Below are 13,815 nucleotides of genomic sequence, written 5' to 3' on the forward strand. Positions count from 1 at the left end.
AGCAGGACTCACGGCCCGAGGGCCTCGGGCCCAGCGGCGGCGAGACGCCCCCACAAGATTGTTCCCGCCGCAAGACAGGATTCGTGCGGCAGGAGAAACGAGTTCGCTAAACAGAAGGTCCCCCGGCCCTCTACCCGCCGCTGTCACCTGGCCAGGCCGATGGCTGACCGTGTCCAGCAGAGTGGAGCGCGCCCATTCCCTTCAGTGCTTTCTCAGAATACTTAGGCGGCGTCCGCCCGCGTGACTCCCGTCAGGATCATACAAGTGTGTGTCAGGGTTTCTTATATTTTTGGTGTGTTTTTTGAGACCACAGAACCGTGTCCGCTAAGCTGAGGCGTAGCTCACTCCCTCCATACAGGGTATTTAAAAAGGCAACTGGTGTCGGTGACCTGCTAACCGCCCTGAAACCCGAGGGCTAGAGGGCGTGTCTAAAGCCCAGGTGCAGGCACTCGGGCAAGTAACGGCTCTCGGAAGCCAATTCTTTCCTTCCCGCCATCCTCGCACCGCCTATTTTAGGTCCCCTTGGGGGTCTGTGGCCACTTTCTCAGTGCTTCCTCTTTAAGGCGGAGCCCGGCGTGGATCTCGCGAGATTCTGGTTGGCGCCGTGACCTCCATGTGGGAGCTAGAGCTCTATAAGTAAACACTCCGCGCCGCGCAGACAAGGCGCCTTCGTATTAGTGAGGTGTGGGCTGCCGTAGCCGCCCAGCCTCGGGCTGGTTCCGATTTCTTTTGCTGGGCTCTGCGTGGCGGGCGCTCAGTCTAGAGTCGCGGCCGCCGGTCGGGCTCGGCGTCCGGTTTGTCTGCTCAGTCTGTGAGTGCGCTCGCCCGCCGGCCGCGCAGAGCCAGAGCCTCGGAAGCAGCTGCGCGGGCCGGGCCGGGCAGGGCGCGGCGCCCTGAGCGCAGGGGGAGACAAAGCGGGACCGGTCCTCTCTCCGCGCCAAGATGTGGATTCAGGTTCGCACCATCGACGGTTCCCAAACGCGCACTATTGAGGACGTGTCTCGCAAAGCCACGATCGAGGAGCTGCGCGAGCGGGTGTGGGCGCTGTTCGACGTGCGGCCCGAGTGCCAGCGTCTCTTCTACCGGGGCAAGCAGGTGAGGCGCGCCCACCGGAGTCCCGCAGCCCGCGCGGCGGGGGCGGCTGAGCGGGCCCTGGAACGGGCGGAGCGGACCTGGCTGCCCTTAGGGCGGGCATGTGTGGGGCTCTAGCACGGCCCTGCGTCGGCCCCGGGGGAGCAGCGGGGGTCTCCGCCAGCCCGAGTGCAGGTGCGCCCAGCCGGGTCGAGGCGAAGGCGCAGTGGCGCCAACACCTCTCCGCTCTTTCCCAGCAGAGCAGCGCCGCAGACGCGGCCGGGCAGACTTCCGGGGCCCCCGCGCTCGCTCCTCGTCCCCCGCGGGGCGCGGGACCCCTGCAGGCGGAGGGCAGCGGTCCGCGGAGGCCATGCCCGCTGCCGCGGCGGGGATGGCCGCGACTCGGCTAAGGGCTCGGGCGCTTCCGCCGCTTCTCTGCGCCTCGGGCTCCCAAATCCAGGAGGGGAGGAAACCACTAATTGTCCCCTCCTGGTCAGAGAAACTAATTCTCCTCCTCACCGTAGAAGGGATTGATACACACTGAAGATTCGGGAGGTTTCTGGAACTTCTCCCCCCCCCCCCCCCCCCATCTCTCCTGGAATGTAATCTGGGGGAAGGACTGGAGATCTAAGCTGAAGGAGGCATTCATGTCACCTGAGACGGGTTTAAACTGCCCGGTGTAGGTCGGAGGGTTGGTTTATTCCTCCCAGTGTAAAGGTTTAAACAACTGTTTCTGCTCTTGCTACTTCTCAACTTCTAATGTTGCCTTCACCCAAGCATCTGGAACATGGCCAGGGGCACGTACTTGCAGGCTGAAAGAATTTTTCTGGAAATGAGGTTTTTTGTGGGCATCTCTGGTGCTTGCATAGCATGATCATGTTCTGGCCCACTGAAGATTTTTCCTATCCCACACGTCTCTTGTGATCTGTATGATGTAGTCCTCCCACACATGCTGTATGTTTTACCATTTTCATTTAAAAGAATACTGTTGCACTATAAAAAGTTGGCATCCTCCTGTTGATAGGCCGCAGTTTGGCTCCAGTACTATAATTTTAAATAAATGTATCTTTTTGATTTGGTAAAAGTGGCCATTTTCCTATAGCCATAAAGGATTTGAACAGGGTATTTTTTCCCCCTTTTCCTTACGCTTACCCTTCAAAGACTGCCCAGAAGTCAGAGTAATGATAATACATTGTGAAAAAGTAAAAAAGATTATCTTACCGTGTACTAAAATAAGCTACAGTACCTTTGATACATATTATTGCCACTTTTATATTGATTCCTTAGTGTTGACTTGTAAAAATAGTTGTTCATTGTAGTTGTAAACCGAACTTAGTAATTTAGTTTGTTTTTGAAATAATTGTATGGGCAAACATTCTGTATGTTTATATTGCTACCTACAAACCATAGTACATGAATTCCTATGGTATTTCAGTCCAGTCGAGATGATAGAAATGAAGCATAAGAAGGTATTCCTGTGCATTTCCCCTCTTGAGGAAATATTGAGTTAAATGCAGGACAACCAGATAGACTTCATTAAACCAGGAAGCTTTTTCCAGCTTTAGGGAAAAACTATTGAGGATAACCTTTTTTCTTTGCCTTGGGACAGTGAATAGCTCTCATGTGTACTTAAACTACTCAGATAGTGATTAATAGAGATGAAGAATGAACATTTGCTTGTCCCATTGAGTTGAAAATGGTAGAAAACACTGTTTAGCTATAATTTCTTCTTCATGAGCTGACAAGAGCTGTGACAGTGATTCTTTCTAATCTCTTTGCCTTTTCAGTCCTTGGATAGGGTACTGTGTTACAGTGGAGTGCTATTGGATTGGCATCACAGGGCCGTCTCATATATAAAATGCCTATGTTTTCTTAGAAAAGGGTTCTGTTTAGGGCTGGATGGTGGCACAGATAGTTGAGTGTACATGTTAGAGTGCACAAGAACCCAGGTTCGAGCTCCCAGCCCCCACCTTCAGGAGAAAAGCTTTGCAAGTGGTGGAGCAGTGTTGCAGGTGCCTTCTCTCTCTCTTTCTTTTTTTCTTTCTCTCTCTCTCTCTCCTTGTCTCTCTCTCACCCCTGCCCTCTCAATTTCTGGCGGTCTCCAGTAAATACATATAATTTTAAAAAACTTAAAAAAAGAAAAAAGGCTCCCTTCCTTAAGCTGCATTTACTGCCACATAGTGAAAAACATTAAATAAAAATAAGTTTTCAGTGTCTGATATAGATGGTTCCCTTTCTTCTCTGCCTTCTTGCATGTTAGTTCTGCTGCTTTTTAAATCTTCAGTGAATATCAGAATCACTTGTAGATATTATATCTGCACTGATCACACCTGAATTGCAAGTAGTTATGCTTACTTAATAGGATCCTGTAGGTGTTTTCTAGTAGGGGAATTAAAGTAGATAACTCATCACAGGTTAGTTAACAAGTTTATTCCAAATAAGCCTAATGATTCTCCCAAGTCAATAAGCAGATTGAGTCTTTCTAAAGATATGGATGTTAACATTGCTTAGCTTTTAAAAAAATAAACAGAAACTCCACTAAACCTTAATTCCTGGGGGTGGTGGTGAACAAGAAAACAAGAAAACTATACTCCAGGATCAGGCCTCACTGTCTGGGGAGCAGTGGCTCAAAGGGCAGGGTCTGAAGTTTTTGTTTTTAAATTTTCCCTTTTGTTGCCTTTGTTGTTTTATCATTGTTGTTATTATTATTGTCTTTGCTATCATAGTTGTTGGATAGGACAGAGAGAAATGGAGAGAGGAGGGGAAGACAGAGGGGGAGAGAAAGATAGACACCTGCAGACGTACTTCACTGTCTGTGAAGCCACTCCCCTGCAGGTGGGGAGCCAGGGCTTGAACTGGGATCCTTACGCTGCTGGTCCTTGCACTTCATGCTTAACCTGCTGCGCTCGCCTGACCCCCAAATCAATATAGATTTAATAGTACTGAAGTTTCTCCAAATTCATTAAAAAGGAATAGATTTAAAGTTCATTGACAAAAGTTGTGGTAAATAGAAAGGAAGGAATTGGGCTACTTAGGAAACACAAAAACATTTGCATTTCTAACATGTGACTACTAAGTCAATGTCACAGTAGAAAATATCTGAGAATTGCCAATTTGGTTTTCCAGACTATAGCCTTGAATTTTTACTGAACTGGAAGGAGAAATTCTAGGAAAACAGGAAGAATTAAAGCTCTCTACTCCTCACACTCTTGAACTTCAAACTTCAGTGGGAAAATGTTTGAGAATACTTGGTGATTTCTGACTGTTTTTACCATTATAACATATAGCATCAGTCTTGTAAAAATCATTATCCCTCCATGGTGGTTTAATAATATGAATGTATAAAATATTTTAGGGCTGGACAGTGGTACACCCTGTATAGTGTACACATTACCATGGGCAAAAATAGGTTCAAGTCTTAAGCTCCCACCTGCTGGAGGGAGCTTCACTTGAGCAGTGAAGCAGTGCCACAGGTGTTTCTTTTTGTCTCTGCCATTCTTTGTCCCTTCCCTCTCAGTTGTCAGTGTGTGTGTGTGTGTGTGTGTGTGTGTGTGTGTGTGTGTGTGTGTGTGTGTAGCTGGCTGGATGCCAGGAACAATGGATTTCTCATGAAGATTCCAAACCCCAGAGATAACCCTGGTGGCAATAAAAAGGGAAGAGGGGGGTGCTGAGCAGTGACACACTCAGTTAAGGACTGGGGGAGATTCAAGGGTGAGGAGGTTGTAGAGTAGAAGCTTCACAAGTTGGTGAAGCACTGCTGCAGGTCTCTTGCCTTTCTTCCTTCCTTCCTTTTTTTTTTTTTTTTTCTTCTTCTTTTTTTTTACCAGAGCACTGTTCAGCTCTGGCTTATGGTGGTGCTGGGGATTGAACTTGGGACTTTGAAGCCTCAGGCATAGGTCTCTTTACCCCCACCTCTCTCTTTTTATCTCCCCTTCTGACTCTCTGTTTCTCTCTGTCCTATCAAATAAAAAATAATAAATATTAAAAGAGAAGCAAAAGGATTTTAGGAATTGTCTTACCTGTTAAAATGTACATTTATTCTGTTAAAGAGTTACTTCATTGAACACTTCCTTTTTTTTTTAAATAAAGTTCAACAGTTGAATTAGTCAAATTGTGCTCTTTTAATTGTTTCAGAATTGGTGGGTTCTGTCTTTTGGGGGGGGCTAGAGGTTGTTACTGGAGAATGTACATGAAGATGGACAGTGTATAGTTTTCTTGTTCCTTTTCCTTGTTCACCACCCCCCCAGGAACTAAGGTTTAATGGAGCTTATTTTTTTAAAAGTTAAGCAATATTAACATCCGTATCTTTAGAAAGACTCAATCTGGTTATTGACTTGGGAGAATCATTAGGCTTATTTGGAATAAACTTGTTAACTAACCTGTGATGAGTTATCTACTTTAATTCCCCTACTAGAAAACTTGTTTCTTGATCCCTATTCAGTTTAACATTTGTGAAGACCTATAATAGGCAGGGTTGTCCTAGATGTGTTCTTGGACCAGCTGAGTTTCTTGATTTATGTATTAATGAGAGAGGAGAACAACAAAGCATTAACTCTGGAATATCCTATGCTGGGGATTGAATTTGGACCTGATGCTTACAAGTATGACACCAGCACTTTCTTTTTTTTCTTTTCAAGATTTTATTTATTAATGAGAAAGATAGGAGAGAAAGAACCTGATCACTCTGGTACATGTGCTGCCAGGGTTTGAACTCAGGACCTCATGATTGAGTATTATCCACTGTGGCACCTCCCGGACCACCCTCATGAAATTCTTATCTAGTTCTTTAGTGAGTTTGTTTAAGGGCACATTTTGTCTCATTCCCAGTTTTTTTAATATCAGGGAATGAACCCACAGCCTCGTATATGGATGATAACCACTGCTAAGTGACTTTCATGGCCCAATTTTCTTGTTCTTTATTTCTTAAGAAAGGAAAAGACAAAAAGCATTGCTTCACTGTCTGGCATGCTCTTGTGCTGAGACTCCCTGCATAGGAAAGCATGTTGTGCATTTGTTTTTGCCACCAGAGTTATCACTAGGACTCAGTTCCTTCACAACTCTACCATTCACGGTGACTTTTTTTTTCTTCCTCCAGATAGAGGGTGACAGAGATACCATTACCACCTCTCTCCTTTTTTTTTTTTTTTTTAACCAGAGCTCTGCTCAGCTGTTTATGGTGGTGCAGGGGACTGAGCCTGGGACTTTGAAGCCTAAGGCGTGAGAGTATTTTAGCATAACCATTATGCTATCTATCCTCCACCCCCTCTCCCACTCTTGAAGCTTATCTCTTGGAGGTGCTACCATCCATTTGCCCAGTAGTCAGGTACTTGCACATGGTAATGTGTGCACACTTGTGTTTTTACCAAAGCTCAGGTGTGGTTTTGGTGGTACAGGGGATTGAACCCAGGAGCTCTTAAACCTCAAGCATGAAATTTTGCATATCCATTATGCTTATCTTCCCAACCCAAGACCTTATTGGAATTTGTGACATTTGGGGTGGGGAGGTGGAAGGAAAAGGAAATAATTGGTTTGCTTTTCAAGTTTGGTTTTCTTATATCATGATGAAAGACTGGGTTTTTGATCAAACAAAAATGGTTACTTAGTGTTCCAGGGCTTCCATAAAATACCAGTGCCTAGGGAAGCTACAAAAACTTACAGTCACAGATTTGGAGACTGTACTTCTAATTAAGGTGTAAAGAGGGCCATGCTCTTTCCAAGAACTGTTGAGGAATAGTCTGTCTTGCTTCCTTTATCTTGTAATGTTTGCTAGTAATCCTTGATGGTCTGTGACTTGTAGTTGCACTATATCGGCTATCTTTTTCTTCTGTGTCTTTACATCTTCCCTTAGTGACTGTTCATATTTTAACTTTTAAAAATGGATGATGGCCAGCCATAAGACCTCATTTTACCCTTTTTCTTTTTTTAACCAGAGCACTGCAGCTCTGGCTTACGGTGGCGCAGGGGATTGAACCTGGGACTTTGGAGCCTCAGGCATGAGAGTCTCTTTGCATAATCATTATGCTATCTGCCCCTGCAAGACCTTCTTTCTAAATTTACTTCTCTTTTTAAAAAAAATTTTTATATTTATTTTCCCTTTTGTTGCCCTTTTTTTTTTTTATTGTTATCAATATCGACATTGTTAGATAGGACAGAGAAATGGAGAGAGATGGGGAAGATGGGGAGAGAAAGATAGACATCTGCAGACCTGCTTCACCGCCTGTGAAGCAACTCCCCTGCAGGTGGGGAGCTGGGGTCTTGAACCAGAATCCTTACTCTGGTCCTTGGCTTCACGCCATGTGCGCTTAACTACCGTCCAACTCCCTCTAAATTTACTTCAAAGATACACACAGTTAAGACTTCAGCATATTTTGAAGTGAGAGAGAGAGAGAGAGACAACTCAATTTATTACAAAGACCATGCCAAAATTTGGGTGAGTTGCAAAACAATTTATTCACTGTTACCCTGAAAGACTTCCTAATATACCTTGATACCCTTTACCAGAGGGTTAGAATTAGAGAACTTGAGGCAAATGGCATAGTTTGTACAAGAATTATAATTATTCCTGCTAGATTTTTTTCCCTGCTTGATTAAATGCTAGCAAAACTTAAGAAATATAAAATGACTTAATGACTTTAGCATTAAAGTCATGTTACAAGTGCATTAAAAAACTCAGGTAGTGGGTGGGCTAAGGCTTCCTCTTTTCTTTCCTTTCTCTTTCTTTCTTTCTTTCTTTCTTTCTTTCTTTCTTTCTTTCTTCCTTTCTTTTTTCCTTTCTGATAAACAGTTGGGACCAGGAGATTGCTGGTAAAATGCCAGTGCATGCTTTACCAAGAGTGAGGCCTCAGGTTTAAGACTCAGCACCAATAGGTTTCCATGGATGGCGCTGGGGGAAGGATCACAGATATTGGAGCAATGTTGTAGTGTCTCTGTCTCTCTCTCTTTCTGTTAGAAATTAATAAAAGCAAGTTGATATGGGAGCAGTGGAATTGTGTGTGTGACCCCAGCTGTCAAATAAATAAAACTGATGAGAAATCTAGAGTTTCTCTACCTAAACAATAAGATTATTATGGTGGCCATGACACATTAAAAAAATTTTTTTATTATCTTTATTTGTTTATTGGATAGAGACAGTTAGAAATTGAGAGGAAAGGGGGAGAGGGAGAGACCTGCAGCCTTGCTTCACCACTTGTGAAACTTTCCCCCTGCAGGTGGGGAGTGGGGGCTCGAACCTGGTTTCTTGCACATGATAACGTGCACTTAACCAGTTGTGCCACCACCTGGCCCCAACCATGACACATTTTTTACTTTAATAACTGTTCCCTATATCTATAGTGGAATGATTCTTAAAAATTGTTGGAATATTTTAAGAGAGATTCAAAAATTTGAGTGAATGCAGCTATTAGAGGTCATAGATTACAATGCTGTGAATTTATCTTATTTGAGTGGGACTTGGCTAAAAATGTGGAGAAAAATCAAGTTTTGAAAGAAGCATTTTAATATTTTTTTTCTTGTTTCTAGTTGGAAAATGGATATACTTTATTTGACTATGATGTTGGACTGAATGATATAATTCAGCTACTTGCTCGCCCAGACCCTGATCTTCCTAGTACATCTAAACAGACTGATGCACAGGCCAAACCCTGTTCTAATAGTCCACCTAAAGTAAAGAAAAATCTCAAGGTTGGATCTTCCAGTCAGTCATCAGCATCAACTCGTAATTTTCTTATTGATCCTGGCATTGGATTATATAAGGTATGTTGTCTTCTTCAGAATTAATTGTGAGGATATTGATGTCTGTACTCTAAATGTTGTAAATAAGTAAATGTTGTTATATAAAATTAAATATTGGAATATTATTGTGTAACTTCCCCCACAACCCCCCACAACCAGACCATAGGATAAGAGGGGTATAATTCCACACAAGTCCCACCACCAGAATTCCCTATCCTATCATTCCCCCCCCCCCCCACACCCTCTGAAAACTCTCCTTTGCTTTATCCCTCTGGGAGTATGGACCCAGGGTCATTATGGAGTGCAGAAGGTGGAAGGTCTGGCTTCTGTAATTACTTCTCCACTGAACATGGGCGTTGGCAAATCGATCCATATTCCCAGCCTGTCTCTCTTTCCCTAGTGGGGCAGGGCTCTAGGGAGGCAGGGTTCCAGGACACATTGAGGTGGTCGTCTGCCCAGGCAAGTCAGGTTGGCATCATGGCGGCATTTGGAACCTGGTGGCTGAAAAAGAGTTAAGACATAAAGCAGAACAAATTGTTGACTAATCATGAACCTAAAGGCAAGAATATTGCAAATGAAGATTTGGGGGTCTCCATTTTGGAAAAAACTAGTAGGTCTGTTTTAGGTATATTCCAAAGGGCCCATGACTTTACTAGTTTTTGCGTGAGTCTGACAGCTAATATGCAGGTGAACCCAAGCTATTGTCTGGGGAGATGGTGTCATAGTTGGTAAAAGAACTAGAAGGCTGGATCAGGGAAGAGAGTAGCTCCTAAATATGGGAAAAGTATATAAATATTGTTGACTGTAAACCCCATCAATTTGATCTGGAGCCCATATTCATTGCAGGAGGCCTATGTACCTCTGTATCCCTGTAGGTCTGAGTTTGCATTTTGTGGGATGGCTAGGAACATTCTAGGCTGCACTAATGAAGACCCATCTTCCTTGAATGATAGAGTATGTTGGTCCAACCTCTCTTCAGAGAATGAGGCTGTTCCTACCATTGTTGATCCTCAAAGGGGCCCACAAAGGGGTAACTATTAGTTACTTCTAGTGCTTAGCTTTCTTTAAATATTTATATTTTATATTAATACAATATATAGTAGTTAAATGTTAAAAACTTCAGGTTTGTCATCAGATTTTTGTTTAAAAATATTTTAATACATTAATACGTAATACACTGTTAAATATATCATTGATTAGTTTAATATATTTAAATGTAAATGTGCTAAACACATTTTCTATAAAATATATAATTGTAAAAAGGCTAATCAAAATTTAATATACTTTAGAATACATTAATATATCAAAGGATGAATATGAGATGATCTCACTCTCAGGCAGAAGTTGAAAAACAAGATCAGAAGAAAAAAAAAACCAAGTAGAACCTGAAGTGGAATTGGTCTATTGCACCAAAGTAAAAGACTCTGGGGTGGGGTGGGTGGGTGGGGAGAATACAGGTCCAAGAAGGATGACAGAGGACCTAGTGGGGGTTGTATTGTTAAATGGGAAACTGGGGAATGTTATGCATGTACAAACTATTGTATTTACTGTTGAATGTAAAACATTAATTCCCCAGTAAAGAAATAAAAAAAGAATGAAAGTCGAACAACAAGCAAAACAAAAATAAGCCAAAAATTTCTTTAAACTGAAGAGTGTCTGCACAGCAAAGGGAACCCATTACCAAAACAGAAAGACATCCCACTGAATGGGGAGATTTCTACACACGTTCTATCAGATAAAGAGCTAATAACCAAAATATAGAAAGAACTTATTAAACTCAACAACAACAAAAAAATAAACTGTCCCGTTAGACATGGATGGAGTCTTCATCAAAGAAGAGATTCATAGGGTCAACAGACATGAGAAGGTTCTCAGTAGTCACTGATTATCAGAGAAAAGCAAATAAATACAATAGGTAGCACTTTATGCCTGTGAGAATGTCATTAGATAGGACAGACACAACCATTGACGAAGATATGGGAAGGAAGGAACCCTTATAAACTGCTGCTGGGAACATAAATTGGTTCTGCTGTGGAAAACAGTCGAGATTTCTTAGACTTGTTTTCAAATTCTAGTTTAGCTGCTCTTGAATTACTCAGTTGTGGCAAGAAAGTTTTACATTGTATCCCACTCATTGAGAAACAAATTTGCCATCTGATACTTAAACTCTCAGAAGGTTACTATTATTTATAAACTGTTTAGTCAAAGTTGCATTTAACTTTTTTGTTGAAGATACTAAAACATTTTGTTTTTCTAATAAAGCTCAGTATTGTCATGGATGTTTGAAATTTTGACTGGTAGATTTTTTAAACAGAGAAAGACTCATTTCTCCTCTCTCTCTTCTCTCTACTCCCTTTTCCTTTTTTAAAGATAGGGACATGGGTTAGAGAAAGTGAAAGAGATTGCAACACCAAAACATCATTTTGGGAGCTGGGCTTGAACCTGTGTTGTGCACATAGCAAAGCAGATTGCTACTCAAGTGAGCTATTTTGCCAGTCCAGAGTGCTTACTTCTTGATTTTTTTTATTCTTAATGAATATTTAGATGTCCATTAAATGTGGTTCAAGTTCTAGAGAGGAGTAAACAAATGATATTTCCCCTGTCATCATGAAATGTTACTAGATATTAACTTTTTGGACTAATCTGAAAAATTCTTAGAAATTGCTACTTTTGAATTAATTTAGCTTGAATTTTGATAAAGAGGGAAAGATTGATGGAGAAAAGGAAAGATCTCTAACATTTGTGAAGATCCCCTATCTCTCCCCCCCCCACAGCTGCAAGTGGGGGCTAGGGACTTCAACCAGGTTTGAACATGGCTTTTCTTTTTTAATTTTTAATATAAATATATATATATATATATATATATATATATATATATTTGCCTCCGGGGTAATTTCCAGGGCTCCTGGACACCAACTTAAAAAAAAAATTATTTATTCCCTTTTGTTGCCCTTGTTTTGTTGTTGTAGTTGTTGTTATTGAAGTCGTTGTTGGATAGGACAGAGAAATAGAGAGAGGAGGGGAAGATAGAGAGGGGGAGAGAAAGATAAACACCTGCAGACCTGCTTCACTGCCTGTGAAGTGATTCCCCTGCAGGTGGGGAACTGGGGGCTTGAACCAGGGTCCTTCAGACAATCCTTGCGCTTTGTGCCGCATGCGCTTAACTCACTGCGCTACTGCCCAACTCCCATTTTATATATATACACACATACATATGTGTATATATATTTTAAATATTTTATTATATTTACTCATGAGAAATGATAGGAGAGAGAGAGAGAAAGAACCAGACATCACTCTGGTACATGTGCGGCTGGGGATTGAACTCGGGACCTCATGCTTGAGAGTCCAAAGCCTTATCCACTGTACCACCTCCCAGACCACCATTTTTTGTATTTTTATATGAGAGAATTACATGTCAACAGGTTTGAATCCACACCAGAGTTCTGAATCTTCACTCTCCCCACTGCAATCCACCACAGTTCCCCTAAAGTTTTAGACATGGGCCAGCCATCCTCTTTACAATTATCTGTCCACGTTTATACAAAGTTGCCCCTTCTTTCCTGATTTGATCCTCTTTCTCTAAACCACTCATGACATCATAACTACTTCCATATGTCTCCCTCCTTTTCCTTCTCTCTCTGGGTGCTGATAGAGCTGGAGTGCAGAGTCTTCTTTATCTTCATCCTATCACTTACCCCTGCTGGGAGTATGGATCAAGATGGTTTGTGTTTGTCTTCTGTAGCTGCTTCGCTGAGCATGGGCATTGACAGGTCGATCCATACCTCCAGCCTGTTTCTGTCTCTCCCCAGTGGACCAGAAGACTGGAGATGTGAGGGTCCAGGACACACTGGTGAGGTCATCTGCCCAGAAAAGTTGAGGTGGAGTCATGGTAGCATCTGTAGCCTGATATCTGGAAGGTAGCATTACCTAAGTTGAGTCAAGATGGTTAATGATCAGGAACCAAAAAATAGGATCAGAGCAGATGATCTTAGGGATTTTTAGGGTAGAAGAAAGCTAGGGAAACAATTTTAGGCATGTTCCTCAGGGCATACAACTATAGTAGTTTTGCTTGAGTTTGGTAGCTAGCCTGAGGTTGGATGAGAGTATAGTTTGATAAAATGGTGTCAGAGTGGAGAAAAGGGCTAGAAAGTTGGATTAGGGAATGGAGTAGCTCCCATTCTTTAAAAAAAAAAAATTATGTCTAAAATTAACTATCTTCATCCACCAGCTCCTTATGTAAATGCATATTTATATTTAGTGCCAGAGCCTGTGTAACCTCTAAGTCCCTATTGGTCTGAGCTTATAGCTCATGGTCACATCTGAGGAGTATTGCAGGCTGCAGTCATTTTAGGACCAGTCTTTTTCAAGTGGCAGGGCAGGATACCCCCAGCCTCCCTTCAGAGGAATGATAGTAGGGATAGTAGGGCTATCCCTACTATCATTGCTTTATGGTAGAGCCAAGGTCCTGAGAGGGCCCACAAGATGCTTGAATATGGAATTTTTTAAAAGATATTATTAAAAAAAACCTTTTTTGACCAGAGTACTATTCATTTCTGGCTTATTATGTTGGTACTGATTATTGAACCTGGAACCATCAAAGGCTGAAGCATGAAAGTCTTATGTGCTAATTCTTCCAGCCCTAAGAGTTATTTTTTTTAATTGATTGATTATTGGATAGAGACAGAAATTGAGATGGGAGGGGGAGATAGAGAGGGAGAGAGACAGACATCTACAATCCTGCTTCACTACACATGAAGCTTTTCTCCTGTAGGTGGGGACCAGGGGCTTGAACCTGGGTCCTTGTGCACTTTACTGTGTGCACTTAACCAAGTGCACCAATGCCTGGCCCCACCTTAAGAGTTTTTAATTTATGAGACCAAGACTAGAGGACTGCTCAGCATATGCATTGCCAGGGATTAAATATTACAGGATTTCACACATACTAGTCCTGTGCTCGTCATGCTGAGCTATCTCCTTAGTTGCCAATCTCTTATTCCTTATTTATACTTA

The 13,815-nt window shown here is 42.4% G+C and overlaps 1 protein-coding gene across 2 annotated transcripts in view; it reads left to right on the forward strand.

The window, feature by feature from the left end:
• The first annotated feature begins 604 nt into the window (after nucleotides 1–604).
• Nucleotides 605–13,815, forward strand: part of UHRF2 (ubiquitin like with PHD and ring finger domains 2) — a 95,591-nt gene continuing 82,380 nt past the window's right edge. The window contains exons 1-2 of one of the 2 annotated variants that reach the window (XM_060199546.1): nucleotides 605–1,095; nucleotides 8,590–8,823. In XM_060199546.1, the coding sequence (XP_060055529.1) occupies nucleotides 943–1,095; nucleotides 8,590–8,823 (387 nt within the window). In that variant the 5' untranslated portion in view covers nucleotides 605–942. The remainder of the gene's footprint in view (nucleotides 1,096–8,589; nucleotides 8,824–13,815) is intronic. The other variant, XM_007533622.2, reaches the window with a different exon arrangement.

This window comes from Erinaceus europaeus, chromosome 10 (assembly GCF_950295315.1).
Source record: "Erinaceus europaeus chromosome 10, mEriEur2.1, whole genome shotgun sequence".
Lineage (NCBI taxonomy): Eukaryota > Metazoa > Chordata > Mammalia > Eulipotyphla > Erinaceidae > Erinaceus > Erinaceus europaeus.